This window comes from Haliaeetus leucocephalus, unplaced genomic scaffold, assembly GCF_000737465.1.
Source record: "Haliaeetus leucocephalus isolate CR32 unplaced genomic scaffold, Haliaeetus_leucocephalus-4.0 Scaffold340, whole genome shotgun sequence".
NCBI lineage: Eukaryota > Metazoa > Chordata > Aves > Accipitriformes > Accipitridae > Haliaeetus > Haliaeetus leucocephalus.
The window spans coordinates 7,957,786-7,979,675 of record NW_010972776.1 but is presented as its reverse complement, the minus strand read 5'-3'; the positions used below and the strand labels follow the sequence as shown (position 1 = coordinate 7,979,675).

Sequence of the window (21,890 nt, the reverse complement as noted above, 5' to 3'; positions counted from 1 at the left end):
CAAAGGTATGTGATGAAATCTTTGGGGATGTATTACAGAACTCAGACAGTAAGTTGACCTGAAGCCAACTACCACTCTTACGCATCCATCCCAGGATGAGTGAATTCCAATTTTACCCATAAATAAGAGTCTGACCAAGGACTTACAAAGAAAAATGTCGGCAAGCATCCATCTCAACATCATTCTGTTGGAAACACACTGACTTTAAAAGTTGGCAATAAAACTCCTAAAAAAACCCCAAACCCCCAACTCCAAAACACACCGCTAAAAAAAAAAAAACCAACAACCTGGCAGGAGTGTTGGGTTTTGTTTTGTTTTTTACAATGTCCTTTTGAGACATTAGATTTTAAAAGGCACCTTTTCAACTCTGTTGAGGCAGTACAAATTCTGCTATAGGAGAGATTATATCAAGAACAAATTGTCATAGTGCTACCCTGCAATTTTCCTCAGTCTCTTGGATGCACAATTATGCATATTTGCATGTGCAAATTAAGGAATCTGCCCATAAATACACCTGATCACATATAAATTGGCAGCATTCTACAGAAGTCAATGTACTTCATTAAATATATATAAGTTGAGGATATGGACAACTACTTGTGTGGTTGGAATCCACTGTTTAGATTATTAAATAATTTCATGTATATGACGGTGTGTACAGAGGTATGAACATGGAGTTAGAGAAGAAGCTGCTGTGCTTTGTGCTGGTCAGTTCATGAGGTCTGATCTTCACAGCATGAGGTAGAACAACCCAAGGAAAACAGACCACGTTTCTCTGGCAGTGGTGGCATGATAGAGATGATGTTATTAAAAAAAAAAAAGTTGCAGCTGAGTAACTAATCTGTTTTTCTTTGGAGATCTCTGTCCTCTACAGGTCACTTCTCTCACTTTCAGTTTCCATCCAGAAGGGACTTCCAGCTCCTCTCTAATGCAGTAGCCTTTTAACCCTGTTGGAGCTCAGGGATCCCTCTCTTTTTCAATTTTGGATCTCACCTGCAGCCAACAAGCTCATCCAAAAGCTCCCTGCTCACCTGTACATATCACCAGCTCCTTAACCACTCTCCTAGCAGACTTTCCTTCCCCATCATCGGACTGACCTCCTATTCCAACCTCTCCTCCTCAGTTCCATGATGCTTTATGGTTCAAAACCTGCCCTCTCCTTGCTGCTTTTTATACCCATTCTCCTGTTGTTGTTTGCCACCCTATTCAACCCATCTTTCATCCTGATGATTAGTCCACACTTACTTGCAACTTGCTTACAGATTAAAATTAATAGGAATGGGGAATAGAAGTGTTTTTCAGCAAATGAAGAGTACATTTATCTTCAAAAGTGTTTTCAGCGGACGTGACCTATCAACTCATCAGAGTTCTCAGTGTTCCCAATAGTACCAGCCTGCACAAGCTGAACATCTGCTGCCATTAGGTCCTGAAGAATATTCTGTATTCTGAATTTGAAAGAAGTGTTATTTACACACAGATCAGGCATCCTTAGGAAAGCATGTACCTTAGTGTGCCAAAGAACAAGCAGCCAAGAGAAACCTCCACAGGAGAAACTGCCATCCTTTAAAACAACCTACTAATTTTTGGTTAGAAGGTCATCACTCTTAAAGAGGAGGAGTCCATGTTAATTCAGGAACCTTTTGGCAATCTGCTTAGTCTTCCTCAAGGCTAATCAGCATGCCTTGAAGGTAACTGGCTCAGCAACCTAGCAGACAAGTAATTTTAAATAACCTCCTCTGTTATTAGGAGGGAAACTGTCGAGGGGCAAAGGAATTTTTGAAGCAGAGAATCTGAATTTTAGAGAATATATAACTTCCACTTAAGTATCACTTGCATATCATAAACAGTATGTTCTTCAGCACCAGCAAGAAAGCTTGTTTTGACTCAGAGCTTCCCTCAACTTTGAAATAACTAGCACTGCATTTTTTTATATATCCACAACCACATCATACTGACTGTACATTTCACTGCACATATTATTAAATGCACTACATGAAATTCTTTTCAGTTAAAATAGTAATTTTCTAAATATGCTCCTTTGTTATTAGTACAAAGACCAGCAAAATTTCTTGCCATTTTTACATTTATCTAATTTAATATCCAAGTGATTTAAGAAACCACTTACTTCCATTTGGCAGCTCAAGTCCCATTCAAATTTTTGCTTACTGCTGTTTTTACAGTGTATTTAATCTAAAGTTATCATTAAAAGGCCAGCCATATAAAATCTACCGGGTTAATGCTGATAGCTCATCATTAGAAGGAAACATCCTATGTGAAGCTTAAACATTTTCTACTAACACTAGCAATATTCGATGTCAGCTTTGCCACTTGTCTGAAATGAAAGAATGATTATACTCACCAGAGGAAAGAGCAACGAGAGAGCAAAACTCTGTCTTCAACTACTGACTCAAGCTGGAGTTGCAGAGGAAGAGAAACAGGAGCAGGCACCAATTAAGCAAAGGTGCACAGCAGAACTCAACTCTACATTTTTTAACAACTCTTGCAATTAAGTGTCATATTTGGCATCACCTGTTGCAGAAATGAAAAACCGTATGACTGTTCAGAGGAAAGGCAGGTTTAGAGAACAGACTGACAGTCACCACAAATGTGGTTTATGCTGTTAATGCCTTTTTCAAAAGACAAAAAGCTTAGCACTGCATTCTCAGATTCTTGTCCTGCAGATGGTCTCCATGGCTGACTCTTTTTCTGCAGCCCCATCTATTTTCACAACACTGAAGTCAAAGCTGGTAAAGCTTCTAAACCAACGATGTCCATGAGGGCAGGCAGGACATATGAGTGAAAACATCCCTATTTCTGAAGTCACCAGCCCACGGTTTACTGGCATCAGAGCCTTCCATGCCCTGAGAAGTCTCAAGGCAGTTTATTGATGCATCTTCAATGGATGCTAAAGTACCAGCTTGCTGTATGGAGTAAGTTCTGCTGATTCGGGGGCACAGATAGTTTTTCACCCTCTATGGTAAACCTCTCAGTTTCATCCTCTAAGGATGTGAGGCTCTAGGGCTAGCTCAGCCTCTAGCCTTCTCATAAAGGTTGCAAGAAACACAGCTGAAGAATGAAATGTGCCTCTTCCACAAGATCCAAGGAAAAAAATCCCCGAGACAGGTGTATTGTAACAAGAAGGAAAACCAAGCATAAGGAGAAAGGTTAAGCTGTTATTTAGAATATATTTGTTAAGAAACCCAAACCTCAAACAGAGCAATTAAGAGGAAGCATGGTTGGCCCACTTCATTTGTCTTCTCTATGGGGCTCCAGCAAAACAATCAAGATGCTTAGATATTTCTGTAACATTACACTCAGTCACCACTCTATACATCGGTGCTCTTCTGACTTCTCTACACCAAGGGCCACACAAAACAAATTCAGATCTGACTTAATGGTGCTGGCACAAACCTGAAGAGTGGCCACTAGATTTTTATTCTGTTGTGAGAGCTAATTTTGACCAGATAGTGTAGAATAGTGAGAACTAACACAGCTGCACCACTAACCTTTCTAGAAGGGACTGTTGTGTAATGTGGAAATGTCAAGCGTGAGAGACAGCTGGTACCTAAAGACTTCTTGTGCAGTAAGTTGTATATATTCTTCATTTTTTTCCTTGCTAAATCAACATGCAAGAATTAGTGCACTTGAAAACTGTTGCAGACAGCTTCAGATCAGGAGTATCCAAGATGCCTGAGAAAGGATTTCTACTCGTTTCCAAAATGCACCGCAATTTTCTTTACAGCAGAAGTTCAAGGAACATTGTGTCACTTGACGAGAACGTACAGCCATGTGTTGGATACACCTCTGCAGGTCAGAACCTTTGCAGGTTTATGTCCCTTGTAATCTTCAGGGTTTAACCTACCTCTTTGTAATCTCAGTCTTTCAGAAAAAAAATATCTGCCTCGGTGTTTTCAAACACATGGCAGAAAGAAACAAACATACACACTGGAATCAATGCCCAGCAATCACCTATTCAGTCTTCCTGAACACCATTACTTGATAGTACACCTTTCCGTCCTGAAGGACGAGAGCTGTCTTAAAAGATATGCAAATATTTTGCACTGTCCTACAAAAGCTGGGGTTTTTTTTAAGCTTATAAGCAAAATCAAAGAACTTGTACACAGCAGGAAAACTCTGTAGATAGATACCAGTGGGCAAAAAAATGAATATGAAACAGTCTAAGCACCGACTTTTTCACAAACGCTCAGGCACTACTGAAAAAGCATTCAATAATTTTACATAAGTGTTCTAGGAAAACTGTGTCCTTTTGCAATCTTTGGACCTCTGTTGTGCTAACTGAGGTCTGGGTAAAGCTTCTTCAGTTTCGTTAGCTTTACAGGCCAGGACACTTAAAAGAGAACAAAAAATAGAGACAAAAGTACTACCACCCAAAGTTAACTGCTTATGCAATCATAAGAGAACACTAACCCACATTACTGCATAGCATGCTCACCGCATATTTGAAGTAAAATGTACTGCTGTGAAAATTCTTCAGCTTTGTTCTGAAAGCATCCACAGCTCTGACAGAGCAGTATCCAGAACTAGGAGAAGCATGAGAGCTGCTGAAGGCCCAAACTGTTGATGGACTGAAGAGCAGAAACCCCTGAGTTAGATATGGGCTGAGCTAACCCTGGAACTGCAAACCATAGACATGCTGCAACATAATACTGTGAGTTACTCAAGCTAATTACCCCTGAGCTAACTAATAACTAACACCATTGCATGGTGCTGCACTGGACTGCATAGATGCGGGATGGTAGCTAGGGGATCTCTGCAGTATGCTCTGCTGCACCATGTAGACATGCCTAAATGCTCTTGTAAGTGATTGCCTTGGGAAAGGAAACAACTTCCCAGTAATAGGTAAAAAGTTTAACAACTCCTTGTTTCCAGAGTTGTCATAAACCTAGAACAGCATGAAAAATTTGGTGTGCTCTCAACCCAAAGGTCAGTATTTAAATACTACAGACATTACCACTGATAAAGGGTCGTGCAATAATTATGACGGGCCATGTAGCTGAATAAGGTACGAAGAAAAAACCTTCATTATTAATAAAGAACTATATCTTCTTATTTAAAATGAGGACAGATTCAAGAGTGAAGTCTGATGCTTTCTCAGGAGAGTCATGGAATGAAAAGGTAGCAAGACAAAGGCCTTCCTCCATACAAGAAGCACTCTTTGAAGCTCTCAAAGAGTCCTTTACAGAGGAGATGAGAAAAGAATATCAGCATGACTCATTTGGTCTAAATGTCCTACTTCAGATATGCTAAGTGCCAGATACTGTCTCCATAGTGAATATTTATTCTGAGCTGAGAGCAAAATAGCAAAAGGCATAGATAAAAGATTTGCCTCGAAGAGCACACAGGTAAGGTAGGAGATAAGAGTTCTCTTTAGGTTGCCATGACCTGTTCAGTGGTGAGGCCAGCTCCAGCTTGAGAATTAAAACCCATTGTCTTGAACTAAAAGCACTGAAACTACTCCTAATGCCATTACTTACTTAAACTTCTCCGGTGCTACTGAGTGCAAATTTGGCTAACAATTACACAATTCACAATTACAGCTGCACCTTTGAATTTTTGCACCAGGAAAACCCAGTTCAACTAACACTTAATTTCCAATTTGTTACTTGTGGCCAGGTGAAATGGCAGATAAAAGGACTGTGAGGACTCTTAGTGCTTCTCCTGGTGTATCTATTACCTACAGACTTGGGACCACTCACCTGATGACTCCATGAGGACAGTCACCCAAGAAAGGCAGGTCTGCATATGCTGAAAAATCAGCACCGATTAGGCTGAAATCTGACCATGCTTTACAGAGGTTGGGAAACATCTGGGCACTAAATAAAGCGTCCAGCAGAAAAAAGAACATAGTCCAAAAGGGACTAGGTATTCATTAACAGGTATACACACAAAGGTACTTCGTAATGGCAGGTTTGATCAAAGGACATAGTCTGCAGGAACTATGACTTGAATATCAGCTCCCTGAAGAGTGCTGGGTAAGAAGTGACTGCAGGGTGAGCATTGGTCCATCAGTGCCAGACACCAGCTGAATTCCCCCTCTGTGAGCTGCTGGCCTGGAGGGCAGCCTAGGAAGAACAGCGGCACTGTTAAGTTTGAAATCCTTCTTCTGTCCAAAAGAGGGTGTCTGGGCTACCTTTATTCCTTACATTTTATCTTCATTTCCTCCAGCCACATTACTCTAAAGATTTGAGTCTGACAAACAGACTAAGGTGTGTACACTGTTTCCTGGACTGAGAGGTGCATGCATACACAGCGAGAAGGATCTTACAGCTGCAATCCTTATTTTTCAGGTAGGTAGGAAAAATCTGGCAGGTGTATAAGTTAAAAAGAATTAGCAAAGCAAATCAACAGAATGCAGGAATCATAGCTGTGTATAACACACTGATCTCCAAGCCTCTCAGGAGCTAAGTAAAGCCCTAAGGAGAGCTCTCGCACCACATCCTGTGAGGTGGCAGGTGTATGTGAATTCAGGAACAAGAGAGATTTGCAAGCCATTTGAAATGCTACATTCAGTGACTTTTCTTCAAAACCTCAAATGCCTTCCTCAATATACACTTTGTAATCATTGTAGTGCCTACTGATAGAAATGTTTTATCAACAGTTAGATGCCTCCTGCTCAGGACTTTAAACAGTGAACCACCACCTTATTCTTTAAATCACGTCCACCCACCTTAAAAAGAGATGGTTTTTATAAGGCAGCACATGCAGCTGAATGTGTAAACACCAAGCATAGAGCCAAGTACTTAGCAAAAAGTGAGGAAGGTATGGAAAATTAAAGTAGTAGTAGAGGGTAACAGTTTAGGGTAAAGCTGAAATAGGAGCCTGATAACCTGTCACCATTCATGCATTACCTGCTAACGCTGGCTGCTACTGTCCCCCTGTCCTCTGTCCCTCACCATGTCACCCCACCCTGCCTGCCACTCCTTAACTCCCGTGGTGAGAAAAGAAGGTGTTTGGTGGTGGAACTTGCCGAAGCATGGGTCAATGCACAAGCACGTGGTGGGAGGCAAGAGGAAAGGAGGGCTGGAGGTAGCCGGCAGATCAGTTGGCACAGGCTGCCGCTGAGCTGCTGCTTAAGAGAAAGACAAAAAACTCAGGATCTGAGTTGAAGTCCATGGAAAGATGTTGAATTCCCAACTCTGCTGTATTTCTGCATGGCTAGAAGCGTCACACCCCAGAATCTTCCAAAGGTAATAGTTAAGTATCTAGTGCTCAGCTGATTCAGTAGGCAGTGTTATTATTACTAAAGCTGATGAGATGCTCAAATAGTTTTGAGAATCAAGTCCTTCAGTTCCCTCTTTATAATGGGAAACATTACATTTCCCTACTGCACAGGAGTGCCATGATGACATGCACGTTCAATCACGAACCACTGTGGCAATAAGGACCATATAAACTCCTAAGGGAGTAAGAAAAGAAGAAATCAAATTAAACTCTATGAGGGGGTTCTGATCTCATTTGCAGACAAGTAAATATTGAGTAAATCTTGGATTTTGGTGGAATTACTCTGGATTTGCACTGTCTGAGCCTGAACCTGAGCCAGGCCCAGACTGTGTTCAGGTAAGCTCATTAAATACATCCCAACCCCTTTGACTCTCCTGGGAGTACTCACATGTTTAAAGTTAATCGTGTGCTTAAAGGCTTTGGAGGATCAGGGCAAGAGGGCTCAGACACTTACAGGACTGAGCTATTCTGCTTTATGTAGTAAGCATCTGAAGAAAATAAGAGTGCAGTTGTCACCACTGCCTTCCAATGCCCTGAAACAGAAGGTCATCATTTAATCACTCAAGTCAAAGTTGATTTCTCTTTGGGGGGAAAAAGCCATTATAACAGTGGCAGCTTCAGACCTTTGGCTTTTGCGGTCTGTGTCACTCCCTTTAGATCATCCTCCACTATAGATATGGTCCCATAGCTGCAGCAACTCCATGCGTATCCAGACAGACAGGATTCAGAGCTGATTTTCATTTCCTCTTGGAAAAGGCTCAGGCACTGCTCATTGCTGCTTCTTGCCAGTGCCAGGACTCAGGAGCGAGGCAAGGTGAAAGCTTCACGCTCCTCACAGGAGGACCCGAGAGGTGCAGACAAAAGCTGAGTCAAGAACAAGGTTTTGCTGAGGAAAAGGCTGATGATGAGAGCACAGAGGGCTGCAGGGCCCAGCACCAGGCAATAGTAGACTGCCTGCCCTCCGTGGGATGAACTGCTTCAGGCCAGACAGCTTAGCTGCAGCAGGAAAGGGTTAAATACTCCTGTTGGCAAGAGCCTTGGCAAATGGGATACCACGTCTTCACTTTTCACCTCCATTGAAAGCAGAAGACATGATGAGAAACATCATGGAAGATTATGAAATGTGATTAACTTAGTATCAAGGGACCATAACCCTAATAAAGTTTCTAAATAGAATCATATAACTTAGTAGGAGCCCCTATTCAACGAACCAGTGAGTTATTTTCAGGTGGCTGTTGGTCCAGTTTAAATCTGATGTTGAATGCACGCGCAGCGCAGATGCTGAACCTCCTCGCTGGTGTCTCACAGCCAAGTGTGCTGGGTCTGAACATCTCGGACACAACCGGCACACGCGGCTGTACCTATGTTTCACATGGCTCTGGTATTTCCTCATCTCTATTATTCCCTCATCTCTATTATTCCCCACTGGAATACAAAGTCTTTTTCAGTTCTGAACAATACGTAAAGTTTAAAAACCTCTCACAGTTCTCCATGATTTCAAATACACGGTCTCCTCCCCCTTCGTCTTTCTTTTTGTCCTCTAAAGTGCAGAAATGCACAAGCATTAAGATAATTAAATGAAGGAGCCAGGCTAATAGGACTGATTTGGTCTAGAAGAAAAGTGTATAATTAGAGTGCCAAGTAACAGTACTATCAGTGGTGACACGACACTTAGAGCACCAAAGGGACATTCAGTATGACAACATAAAGGCTCTGAATTTCTGCTGATGACAAAACCGCGTGTGCACATGGAGTAGGCAGAAGAGCCAGCCTCCCACATAATGTGCTTAAATGTCCTACCTTTTCCTCGCCCCCGGGACTGGCTCTGCCAGTCATCCCATTGCTAGGGATGAAGATAACAAGCCATTGTCAAGGGCAACCGCAAAGCTGCTTGTTTCACATTAGCATCCTTAACATTTTCTATCTAATCAGATTTCCTGTTGGTTGAGGAAAGCTGCCTTTCCTCATTACCAGCTGCTATCCCAGATTTCCCTCTCCCCATCCCCAATACATATTTTGCCATGCTTGTCTGCTTTTCTGTGTAAAAAGGTTATGTATGCCTGGAGGGAGACTAAATGTTACCAAAAAAAAAAAAAAAAAAAAAAGGCAAAAAAATCCCACATGAAAACAGAACTGTGGGCGAGAGGCCAAGACTCTTGATTATGTGACTGTGACTAACCAATGGGTGTTTTTAAGAAACATTTCTCTCATTATATTCCCTCCTCTGGATGTAATAATACAACTCAAATTAGTTTTCCAGGAGCAGACTTCTTTTTATGTAACCATGTTTTATACAGATAGCAGCAGCTTATGTTTAAACTATTTAAGAGAACAAATAGCTGCAAAATGTACTTCAGATGGCCCTTCTCCTGCTAGCAGTATATTCCTGGCTTGAGGGAAGCTACAAAAACACCCTGTGTTTTGCTGCTGCTTGGATGTAATTGTAAACAATGCACAATGCCCACAGGACCTAGCATCCAGGTAAGGATGTCAGGTCCGTTTGTTTTATTGCATTTGAGAGATCCATAACGTTGTAAACTGTAGAATGACTTTGACAACACGAAGCTGGAATGATGCAGAATAAAGCAGCAGCTCATCTTTTAACTTAGTCCAAAGTTTCCCATAGCATTAGGTAGGAAAGGCAGCATCCTATCTGAACCATGGTCCAGACTGACAGACATCACCCTGCTGGCACTGGACTCAAATGGAAATTTCTACATTTTGGGAAGATTATATAGTTGCCATTTCCTATTGTCCTCCACCTTCCTTCCACATCTACCACTTAAAAAAAGACTGTCCTTGCTATAGTTACTGGACCAAGGACCTTCTTCTGTGTGTCCTCCAGGCTGATATCAAGTGTACTGGCCCTGGAGCTAATCTGCTAAGGTGTATTTGAAGCATATGGGTGCTGTGAAAAATGATGACATTGCAGGCAGGCAGGTAGGGTGTCAGGAAAAGAACAAGAAACCAAGACAGGTTACTTTAGGAAACATGGATCTACTTTTCTCACTCCTTCTCTTGCTTTTAGAAATGGGCCTGAGATAAGAGCCACCTGGTCCAGATACCAGAGCGAGGTGGTATTTAAGTCTTTCAGCAAATACTAGAATATTCCCCAAACACCCCTTCAAAATCCAGGAAAATCTTTTACCTGGTGTCATCATATATCCCTAAGGGGTTCAGATCCCGAAGGGATAAATGAGGCTCCCCAAGCATTAACCCTGTATGAAAGTGGTTAAAAAGTGCAGAGTAAATGAAATAGTTAGGCAAAGAGTTGCAAAGTTAGGAACATTCAGGATTTACTATGTGTTCCCATGTCACCACTCAGCAGATAAAAAAAGGTACATTTTTATATGTACACATATATGTACACACTCTGCAGTGTCTTTCAAGTCTGCAATTTTCCATAAAACTTCCATTACAACATTCTACTCAGAGAGCTTTCCTAATAGCTTCCTAGTTGCCATACTTTCCAGTACCTTCAAAAATGTGTAAATTATGCTACAGTAACAAATTTAAACATTTACTTTCATTCATCCTCACAGCACAATTGAGCTGTTAAGTGCTGGGTTCACACTAGGAGGTATTCAGGTAGGGTTTCCTTCAGCCACTCCATTAACTTCAACAGACTGTTCTAGTGTTTGCACTGAAAGCACAGTTCAGATCATTTCACACTCAGAACTTTTCAAGCTTCATGTCAACAAACCACTGAGGATGACGCCCATCAGTCTTTCAGTGGGTCCAACACCTTTGCCAGGCAATTCACAGGTTTTGAAGAAAAAGACCAATGCAACCCAGGCAATTTAAGCTGCAACAGAGGCCAAAAGGACTCCTAAACGTGTATTTTCCCTCTCATGCTAGGGGCAACATCTTTCACAGAAACACATAGAGAAATCATGCAACAATAAAAATTGATACCCTATGAATTCCCATCAACTCAGACAGTTGTGGGACAAGTCAATATATGGCCATAGCTTCTTGTGCCCTGCCTAGTAACGCCAAATTCCCAGAGGAGAGGAGGAGGGATAAAAAGGGGAAGGGGAGGAGACATTCATCCTTGTACACCGCAGTAAAAGATGAAAAGCTTTCCTCTTAGAACTAAACATTTTCAGTAAGAATGATTAACAATACCATATGCCATGGAGGAAGGAGTAACACAGCTGTTGTTGGAGAGAGACAGTATGTAGATTTATGGAGAATCTAAGAGCAACTGTTGGCTTCCAGGCGACAATACGGCAGAACTGATGCTCCCCAAGTCTTCACTTAGAGCCTGCACCTTGCAAGCTTCACTCAGCAGGTCCTGAATTCCTCAACACTGGACCAAACCATGGCCCAAGGAGACTCATGCTCTGGAGATAAAGGCCCAGCATACTTCTGCTTCCCTTGTTCCTCTTGAACATACCATTGGTGTGTAAATTGTTGATTTATTCACTGAAAATGATCAGACCTAGCTAAGAGCCACTCCCCAGCAGGAATTCAGCTCCCAGTATAAGTTCCAATGAAATGACCATCAGGTTCTGCTGGAGTTACGCATGAGCACAAGGAGAAATTGAAATACCTCATGTGAGTCAATGATGCCAAGTTTAGGATCCTGCATTTTATGGCTCACATGGAATCTTTCATTTCACCAAATATCACTTGCTGAAGATGCTGAGCACCTCTAGTAGTTCAGCCGTCATCGTCTTCCTAGAGGAGCTTGACATGAACAGTTCTGGGCTCATAATTTACTCATGAACACCACAAACCCTAACAGATGATATGAAATTCATTACATTGGCTAATCCAGAAAAATGCTATGGGATTCACCTTTCCTTCATGTTTATTGAGTTCAGAATCACAAAATCACAACTCCTATCAAGTCAGCCCCAGAACTGAGAGAAGAATTAGACTCTGTGTTTTCAAAACCCAATTTTAATATTCAGTTATATCATCACTGAAACAAAAAAGCTCTCCCCACACCTTACACCAGTGTTTGTGTCAGACTTAATATTTCTGGTGACATGAGAAAGAAATACTATTTTAATAAAACACTTTTATTTTAAAAGACACAGATCTCCCAGAAGTGGTGCAAAGAACATTCATGCAAAATTTGGGGTAACAGGAGAAAGCAATTGACTGAAATATTTTTGGCTAATAGTGACAGCTCAGCAACTGATGCCCATCATTAGAGAGAGAATAATACAAATGAATTGCGAGGAAGGACTCCAACCTGCTCACTTTGCCATTCCTGCAGACTCAATTGTGGCAGAATCCAGCCCTGAATTTTTCATCTTAAAATACATCTACCAGAAGTAGCATTATTTGTCTTGGCAGATACTGGAGCTTATGCAAAAAGTAGAAGGCTTACCATGTAGAATATGAGGCAGTAATGCAAAACACTCATGGAACAATAAGAGAAAATATTAAAAAATATAATTTAAAATAGCTTAATCTTATGTACACTGGACGAACAAGTTAAAGATATAGATACCTCATTAGTAATTTCATATTAGTAAACATGGCATTAGAAGAGACCATACCTTTGCTTTATCTGAAAAGGAAAACATTCTACTTATTTTTTTTCTGCTCTGCATGCATTTCATTTTCCAAAATGCAACCAGGCGTGCATTACATACAAACTTCATCCTGCTTCACTGAAGTACAGCTGTTATGAGCATTCTCTAGCGCTATGCAGAAGCCTTATGGAGTGAAAGGTGTTGGGGATAAGCCGAATCTGAGTCTAAGTGCCATATTTTCAGCAGAGTGCAGCTTCAGAAATGTTACTGGAAAGAACCAACTAGGAATTGATGCCGTTTAAGTAGCAAGCAACTTTGGGCAGCCAAAAAAAGGGCAGTGTGTAATGATGAGAGCTGAAACAAACAAACTTTATTTAAGAAAAAGCAGCGCCACTTCTTGTCTAGAATGATACTGTACATAGCTTATATTATAGTGTCCCGTGATAGCTGAATCAGACACTAACAGGCAAGCAAAGGGGGACATGGAGTGCATCACGCTTCCTGCATCAGTTGCACCGCACTGACACAGGCTAGAAAACACACAGCACACTCTAGGGACATACATGGAAAAATAAAAATAATAGAAACAAACAGAACATGGATCCATAGTGCCACAAACCTTCCGGCTCTGTGTTCTCTTTGAGGTGCACTTGCTTCAGTGGGCAGCAGAAGATTTCGTGACACTTAGCACGAAAAGGGGACTCTTTTTTCTTTAACTCCGCAGATTGGATCGAATCTTGCCGTAACATAATGTACTCCTGTGTGCCAGGGGGAGCGTCATCCATAACTGTGGTCACCACATAACAAAATGAACTCAAGTTAGAGCTTGAGGAAAGCAATCTAGAGAATTAAATCAACTACATAATGTCAGGGTGGGGGAAAGAAAGGAGAGAAAAAAATGTTTATAGGAAGGAAAATAAAATTTAACGTGTAAAGTATCTTAGTCACGGTGGTAGAAGGGTGGGGAAAACATTTACTTCTATAAACAACACTTCTCATAAACATCAACACTTTATATTGGTTCATGCAGCTTTAATAAATAGTAGAATAATACCCTGCTCCAAAAAGCAACAAGGTTCTCTTCTATGTCTTTGCTTTATTCCCCTATAGCACCTATATCTATTCTCCATGCAGATTAAGAGAAAAAAAGCAAACAAAGCATGCTTTTATTGCCTAGCCACAGGCAATCTCTACATTAACATCAGGATGTAATCATTGCACAGCTGCAGGTAATGCAACATCAGTATATCTGTTCCCCAAAGTAAAAAGAACATGCCTTTATCAGGACATATAATTATACACATTTCCTTAGAGCAAGCACGATAATCCAATGACATTTGACTTGATCGTCATTTTCAATGGATAGAAGAGTAGATGTACAAAGAGAAAGCACATTAATCCTTTTGATGGTTTTCTTGTAAAACAGCAAGTCATTTTTTAAAGTTGATCTTATAAATCAATACTGCCATTAATAACATAAATTATATGCAGTCTGAAATGTTTTCTGAATGGGGTCAGACTATTAAACAGTATAAAGATAAAATATATAGCGTACAGAAAGCTCCAGCTACCTCAAAGTATTACATTACCAGAAAGAATTGGAACACTTTCCCACTATCTAAAAAATGAAGCCTTAATAACAGAGATAGTGAGATTCCTCAGCTTACAGCTTTAAGGCACAGATCATCTCTCAAGAACAAAAATTAAATGCTTTTTCAAAAGACAGTCTCTAACCACTACTAGTTATTTATAGTGTGATGCAGAGATATAAAACCACAGCCAAAACCAAGCTGAGATTCTCCAACCCTATGGCAAGAAAAAAAAAAAAAAATTCCAAGAATTAGGAAAGTAAAATTCCAACAATCAGGAAAGTAACTATTGATAGGCTAGCTTAAAACCACAGATGCACCAGCGCTACCTAAGTTTATATGGTTCTAGAAGTGCTGGCCAGTAATTCAAACAATTTAACTGTTTCCTAAATATCTGCCAGTGTATAATCATTTTTAAAAACTGTCAGATTTAAACATGGATCCCTTCAAACAAATGTTATCCTCTTGCATTTTCATGCACTTGATTTTTTTCTCTCCTATCAAGGATGGTACTAGTAAGAGTCATATCTAGGTGATAAATAAGTGATTCAACTTGATAGTCTTTCTTTTCACAGTGGGCAGTCACCTTCTTTCAAGACCTCATTAATCCACAGGAGACACTTTGCACCTTGGCTGTTATTGCTTCATTAGACTACACGCAGCATCAGTAACACACACTAATAATCCATATAAAGTGTCATTAAAAGGGATGCATGAGCTAATAGGAAAGCACAAGTGATTCAAAAAAGAGCAGCGGGTCAATGGAGCACAAGGTCTCGGTTGCCATGTAATTGCTCTCTTAACAATACTAGTTTTACTTTGGCTTGTTTGAAGAGTACGTATGTGTTCATGAAACACACGGACAGCCCTGAGACTGAAGGGCAATTGCTGGGAGTAATTACTACGAGTCAACACCCAAGATAAGCCAAAGACCAACAAGCCCTGATGGGTCAACTCCTCCAAAAAGACATCACGCAGCTGCTGCTGCTGGCGTCCGTGTAAAGCCACCAGCGAGCTGCGTGCACTGCCACTGACGTCAACCGTGTGGGAGCCCTGCGGCGCGTCCCTCTGACATTTACAGGGATAAAGGATAACGTGCACCGTGAAACATGAATAGCCAGCAGAAGAGTGAAATGCACAGCTACCTTCCGCCAGCAAGCTGGCTGATACACAGCAAAGCATGCCCCGCCGTCAAAACCTCAGCTTTGGGCAAAAGGCATGTCCCTGGGCTGACCCTCCGAGAGGCAGAGTCCCTCCTGGGGAGTCCTGTTCAAATGCAGGAGCTCAGAGAATTACCCACAAGGTTCAATGCTGTGTGGTGCTGGACTGCTGCTTCAGTGAAAAAAAAAAGCAGAAATCAGGCCAGCAGCTGCTAAACAGGGTCTGCAGGGGAGAAGGAGCTACTTACCCAAACGTACGGCATAAAGACCTATTCTCCCAGCCACAAGAGCTGTTTGGCACTGGGCTATGATTTCTCAGCTTCTGTAAGCTCAGAGGGCTCATGCAGCATCGGCAAACCAACTCCACAGCCTGATTCCATTTGTCAAGTGTTTGGCAAATAGTTGCTTGACATCACTGGGTGGGTCCACCCTTATCTCAGGCAAGCTCACTAAGACAGGTGGAGAAGATATAATTTGTCCTTTACCAGTTACCTACACACTCATGTCATCACCTACACATATTTATTTAAATATGAATGAGCCACAAAGAGAATCACACCTTCAATGAGTGAAGAACATGCTGAAATCAACAAAAGCACCTCAGGTTACTAGAATCCAGGACAGCAGGTGTAAATGAGTCTTGGTTTTGAGGACCATCGTAGCACTGACATCTGGAGCAAACCCTAGGAACCACAGCTCTAATAAAGCCTTAATGCTGGAATGATGTATGGATAACTTAATTGATGTCAGTGTTCTGAAGGAACAGCTAAAACCTTTTCTTAACATGATGAATGGCTTCAAGTCAGGCTGAGAATTTATTACAAAACTAGGAACACCCCCTGACCTCAGTGCCTCCTTTTCCCTGCTATGATGACAGCCAGACATCCTCACGGAGCCACTGAAATCACAGCTACAGGACCTCAACTATGGGTGCCAAGAACCAGTCCACAGGGAAGTTTCAATAACACAGAATCTAATGTAAAAAGCTTTAAAAACCTGATGATGTCCATTTTTGATGACTAAAAATAATCAGTGCACAACCATGAAAGGATCATTATTAAACAACTGTGAACAAGCACTTTGGAAAAGGGAAAAACATCGCCAGGAATCTGCTATGATTTTGCTAATGGGATAAACCCCACTCTTATGAAAGAATCACACATACAACAAAGTAGGGGAGAACTAGTAAATTTTAGGGAATTAACAAAAATCTAAAGCAGTATTTACATAATGTGCTATATGGAGCAGAGGACATTGCTTGTACTCAACTGCTCCCTCCATTACAGACTCTGCTAATTGCAGGACCTAGGATACAATTACACTCCTCTGTGTAATGCAGAGATACACGAGCTAGCTTTAAATCAGCTAACTTGGGAGTAATCACAAGCCAGCACCAAGCTCAACAAGGGCAGCAGAAGACCCACGAGAAGCCTGGCAGATGCCCAGCTTCACTCCATCACATAGATGCTGTTCTCAAGAGCAGTTAGAAGAAACCTTCACTGAGGCACATCTACATTTCCTTGGCCACCTTCCTGAAGGCAGATGCGTAGTCATCCTGCCAGCCTCCAATATTCAGCTATGCCTCTGTTGTTACACTTCAGCAGCTGCGCACCCTAACATATTCCCCATCCTCATGGGTGAAGGACCTCAGCAGTCTACATTTCCATCTTCCCATGAGTAAAAAAGGGACAAGACTTCATACGTCACGGACACAGGTCATTAAGACACTAGTAAAGAACTTGAATAATCCCAGTTGGAAGATGATAAATAAATACTTCATAGCTTTAAGAAAAAAAAAGAAAACAAAAAACAAACCCCAAACTCCTCCCCCCCCTAATTTGCTGGAGACCAAAACCACAGCAACTGTGTATACATGAGGAATTTGCTTAGCAGTTAGCATAAAATAGCTGCAGTAACTATTATGTTTCCTACATCAAGACATTCAACTTGCTAAGTACCACCCTGTAGCATATTCCTTAGTTTTAAAAAAATAATAATTACAATAATAAAAACTTACTGTCAACAAGCCAGTAGGAAAAGAATTCCTTCTTCCTATAAGCCTTACTGAGAGAGGAAAGAGATCTTTAGGATGACTGCTGGCACCAGGATGTTTTTCAAGATAAATTCAAACATGTTTACTTTATATAAACACACCAGCTAAACACTCTGCTGGTTTGTGTCTTTCTTTTATATCCAACTGCATTTCAGTCCCATCTAGAATTGCCAGAAACCATAACATCAACCCTGTCCATAGGCCTTGGCTTGGGTTCCAACTGAATAATCTTTGATATAATTCAGAGTTTAATAAAGCTGTAAGGAAGCATCTCCCCCCCCTCGGTTTTACATGGAGAGGCTTCAGCTCTGCTAGCTAAAGGCTGTAGCAACCTTAGGGTAAATACGTATTAATATCCAGGCAAAAGAAATCCTCATGTTCCTGTTAGACTGTTATTCTTGAATGTATGACACAATTTAACACAAAAATTGTATACTTCCACGGACCCATTCCCTCCTCGAATGACTTTTCAGGTCATTACCTGAAACATGAATTTCCTTCCTCCTTCTTCAGTTCCCTTACTTTTCTTAGTCTGGTTAGTTTTACATGCTGTGAGCCCCAGGATACTTACACTTGCAATAAATTAGCTTTTCTGGCATTTTGGAAGGACTAGAGTCAAAGCTCTACACTAGATCTTCAAGCCATGAAGAGCATTAGAGTGCCTCTTAAATCATGCATCCACAAAGTGAAGCAAATCCCCTCTCTTTGGCACAAGGGAGCAAGTTGTAAAAAAAAAAACCAAACCAAAACAAAACAACCCCACCCACCAACCTAAAAAAACCCCCCTACAACCAAACATTCCCCCCAGTACAACTCTTGAAAAATAAGAGCAGCAGCACATGCCTCACCACTGTGGCCTGCCAGACTCTGCTGTGAAACAAAGAGGCAATGCTCACCAAGCACCTCCTTCATCCTCTGCCTCCTCCACCCACAAAAGCAAAAGAAAGGTCTCAAGTGAAGTTACTCAGGCCCCTGAGGCTGTTTAGAGTTATGTAGGAAATGTTTTTTTCCTTTTAGGGAAAACATGAGGATATCAAGTTGTTGTTAGCTCCTTACAGGAGAAAATCTAAAAAAACCTCTCCAAAATAACTTGCTTCAAGTGATTGCCTGCAGGACAGAGAATGGGTAGGAAAGTGGGGTGTTTTTCTGTAATAACATTTTCCCAGTTCAAGCAACTGAGGAAAAGCTCTCAGGTATACATGTAATAACAATTCCCTTTGCTTCTTTTCATTACTGCTTTGTTTTCTCCCTAATTTATTCCAGTTGAAGATGTGGTTTTTGTAAGCCACCCGAACAACATAATGAACTCAGGGCACAAAAATACTTACAAGTTAATTAAAAAATAAAATAAAATTCTATTCTGGGGTTGTAATACACTCAAAACCTCTTAATGGCAACACAGTCTATCCATACCATTTCCCTATCCAGCTTTGCCAAAATCTCGATGAAGTATTCTTACCACACAGCCCCGGCACTTCTGTGTCACCCAGAAACCTTACTTTCAGCTTGCATCTGTGTGCTTGTAACTTTGAAGTCTGGTTGACTCTGACTTGCAGTTTTCACAATTAAGATAGATATCACAGGAAACACAAGCAGCCAAATTCTCTAATTTGTATTCACAGCAAGCCATTTCCGGAGTCCCTCCTTTTGCCCTTTCTCCCCAGTACACCACCAAAACCAGGCACCACATTAGAAATGCACCAGCTTATTCAAAATTAAAAAACCAAAAGAGCAAAAATACCTTCTGGAAGACATAACTTTTACCTTGGGTTTCTTTAGATGATATTTCAAAATTAAAACTCTGCTCAAAATGAACTCTCATTACATCTGGAGGCTGCTGCTGGACAGGGTCCGTGACGGATGACAGCCTGCCAGCGACACAACTCATTCACTCCTCTTACTGGGAAGCAGCGCCTGGTCTTTTGTTCTCAAACCAATACTATAAATTTCCTCTATGGCAACTGTTTCTCTGTGCTTATTTTTGAACTGATATTAAAAGGACAGTTTTATAGCGTGCACGAAGAGAGCATAAATTTTGAGATGGGCAACAGTTGTCCCTAAGAGCTCAGCTACTTACAGTTGTGGGGAAGCAAATTCCTTATCCAATAGAGGGCTTTTACTACTTGAACTAATGATTTTTCAAACTGCTGATCTAAATTAGATTGCAGTTGGTTATTTGGAATTGAGGCTTTTCGGATTCAACAGTATATGGTCTAAAAGCTCTTTTCTGTGTCTGGTGAGAGAGGGAGGATAAATTCCTATTTATGGCATAAATGTCACTCGAATATTAAAAATTCACCATTGATGTGCAAGTAATAATCCTTATGGCAAAGCCAACAATCCAGCTCCTCTGTGATTACCATGCAAGGCAGAGATTCCCTAACACTTACATAGGCAGCAGCAGCCTGGACCTCAGCATTTACCCAGCCCCTGAGGAAGGTTCCCCATCCCGCATCAAATATCGGTTTTGTTTGTTGTATCGGTTTTTGTTACCCCAGCAGCAGCCGCAGCCAACCACGCTAGCTTGAATCTCATCCAAACAGCCCGAAACTGCTGCAGTCACAGCAGAGGCTGCAGCATAAGCACCTCCAAAGGTTTCTGCCAAATCCTAAACCTACTTGGAGGCCTCATACCTAGACAGAAATGAAGCAGTGAACAGAAATCCCCTCTGTAAAAGACTGCGGGAGGAGATGGAGTGCCACAGTCCTACGCCCATGGCTTGGTCAAGCACATCCAAAGCAGAACGTCCAATCTGGCTCAAGTGCGACACCTTCCCCCTCAATAAAATAGGAACAAACTTCACTTAAGTCTGTTCCAGTTCATGCACATGCGGATTTCTTCTCTCTAAAACAGCACTACTCCTTCTTTAGATGGATCATTGGTAGTTATTCCACAGTCCCTTGCTACACACTCAATAAAATCCTTATTAGAGAACCAGGAACAAAATGATGCGGTTGAAACCTGCTTTAGGCAAAACATTTAATTCTGAATTAATTCTTAAGGTTTGCACAACCCTGCCTTCACCCTCCAAATCAAAGAATTTCACTGATGATTTCAGATAGTGTTTTTATTTTTTATTTGAAACTACTTTCCATTTTGAAATATCTTCATTTTTAAAATAAGCAGCTATTGTCTTGCAATCAAAATTGAAAGCCTACAGCCCTTTTGAACACATTTCTTTCAATATGTGTAGGAATTTCTAAACTTTTTGATCTGCTGACAAATTCTGAGATATGCTCTGTTTGGGTCAACCACATAGAACAATTTTTTCAGATCTTCCAAAAATATTTGCACAGAACACTCCCTCTTGACCTAAAAGAGTAATTGGATTAACTGCTAGCAGTAATAGGCTGTTATCCTCTAAAAAGACTAGCCAAGATAAGGCTGCGTTTAGATCCTCGTGCATAGTAAAGACAATGACATCCAACATCAAAAATCTGTTGATAAGTTCTGCTAAGAATGCATCTCCTCTTTCCCCTGTGGAAAGAGCACTAACATTTCTGTACATAGAATCATAGAATGGTTTGGGTTGGAAGGGACCTTAAAGATCACCCAGTTCCAACCCCCCTGCCAAGGGCAGGGACACCTTCCACTAGACCAGGTTGCTCAAGCCCCACCCAACCCAGCCTTGAGCACTGCCAGGGATGGGGCATCCACAACTTCTCTGGGCAACATGTTCCAGTGCCTCACCACCCTCACAGTGAAAATTTTTTTCTAATACCTAAACTATATCTACCCTCTTTCAGCTTAAAACTTTACCCCTCGTCCTATCACTACGCTCCCTGATAAAGAGTCCCTCCCCATCTTTCCTGAAGGCCCCTTTAGGCATTGGAAGGCTGCGATAGGGTCTCCCTGGAGCCTTCTCTTCTCCAGGCTGAACAACCCCAACTCTCCCAGCCTGTCTTCACAGGAGAGGTGCTCCAGCCCTCTGATCATCTTCGTGGCCCTCTGGACTCTCTCCAATAGGCCCATGTCCTTCTTACGTTGAGGGTCCAAGAGCTGAAGGCAGTACTCCAGGTGGGGTCTCACAAGAGCGGAGCAGAGGGGCAGAATCACCTCCCTCAACCTTCTGGTCACACTTCTTTTGATGCAGCCCAGGATACGGTTGGCTTTCTGGGCTGCAAGCACACATTGCTGGGCCATGTTGAGCTTCTCATCAACCAACATCCCCAAGGGCTGCTCTCAATCCACTCATTGCCCAGCCTGTATTTATGCTTACGATTGCCCCAACCCATGTGCAGGACCTTGCACTCAGCCTTGTTGAACTTCATGAGGTTCACGCGGGCCCACCTCTCAAGACCATCAAGGTCCCTCTGGACGGCATCCCTTCCCTCCAACGGCATCCCTTCCCTCC

The 21,890-nt window shown here is 41.6% G+C and overlaps 1 protein-coding gene across 1 annotated transcript in view; it reads right to left on the bottom strand.

Annotated features, from left to right (window-relative positions):
• Positions 1–21,563, bottom strand: part of FGF13 (fibroblast growth factor 13) — a 128,331-nt gene extending 106,768 nt beyond the window's left edge. Inside the window, exons 1-4 of the mRNA XM_010572452.1 lie at positions 21,549–21,563; positions 18,440–18,455; positions 16,978–16,982; positions 13,354–13,521 (exon numbers count right to left, since the gene is read on the bottom strand). Coding sequence (XP_010570754.1) covers positions 13,354–13,519 — 166 coding nt within the window. The 5' untranslated portion in view covers positions 13,520–13,521; positions 16,978–16,982; positions 18,440–18,455; positions 21,549–21,563. The remainder of the gene's footprint in view (positions 1–13,353; positions 13,522–16,977; positions 16,983–18,439; positions 18,456–21,548) is intronic.
• Between the last annotated feature and the right edge of the window lie 327 nt (positions 21,564–21,890).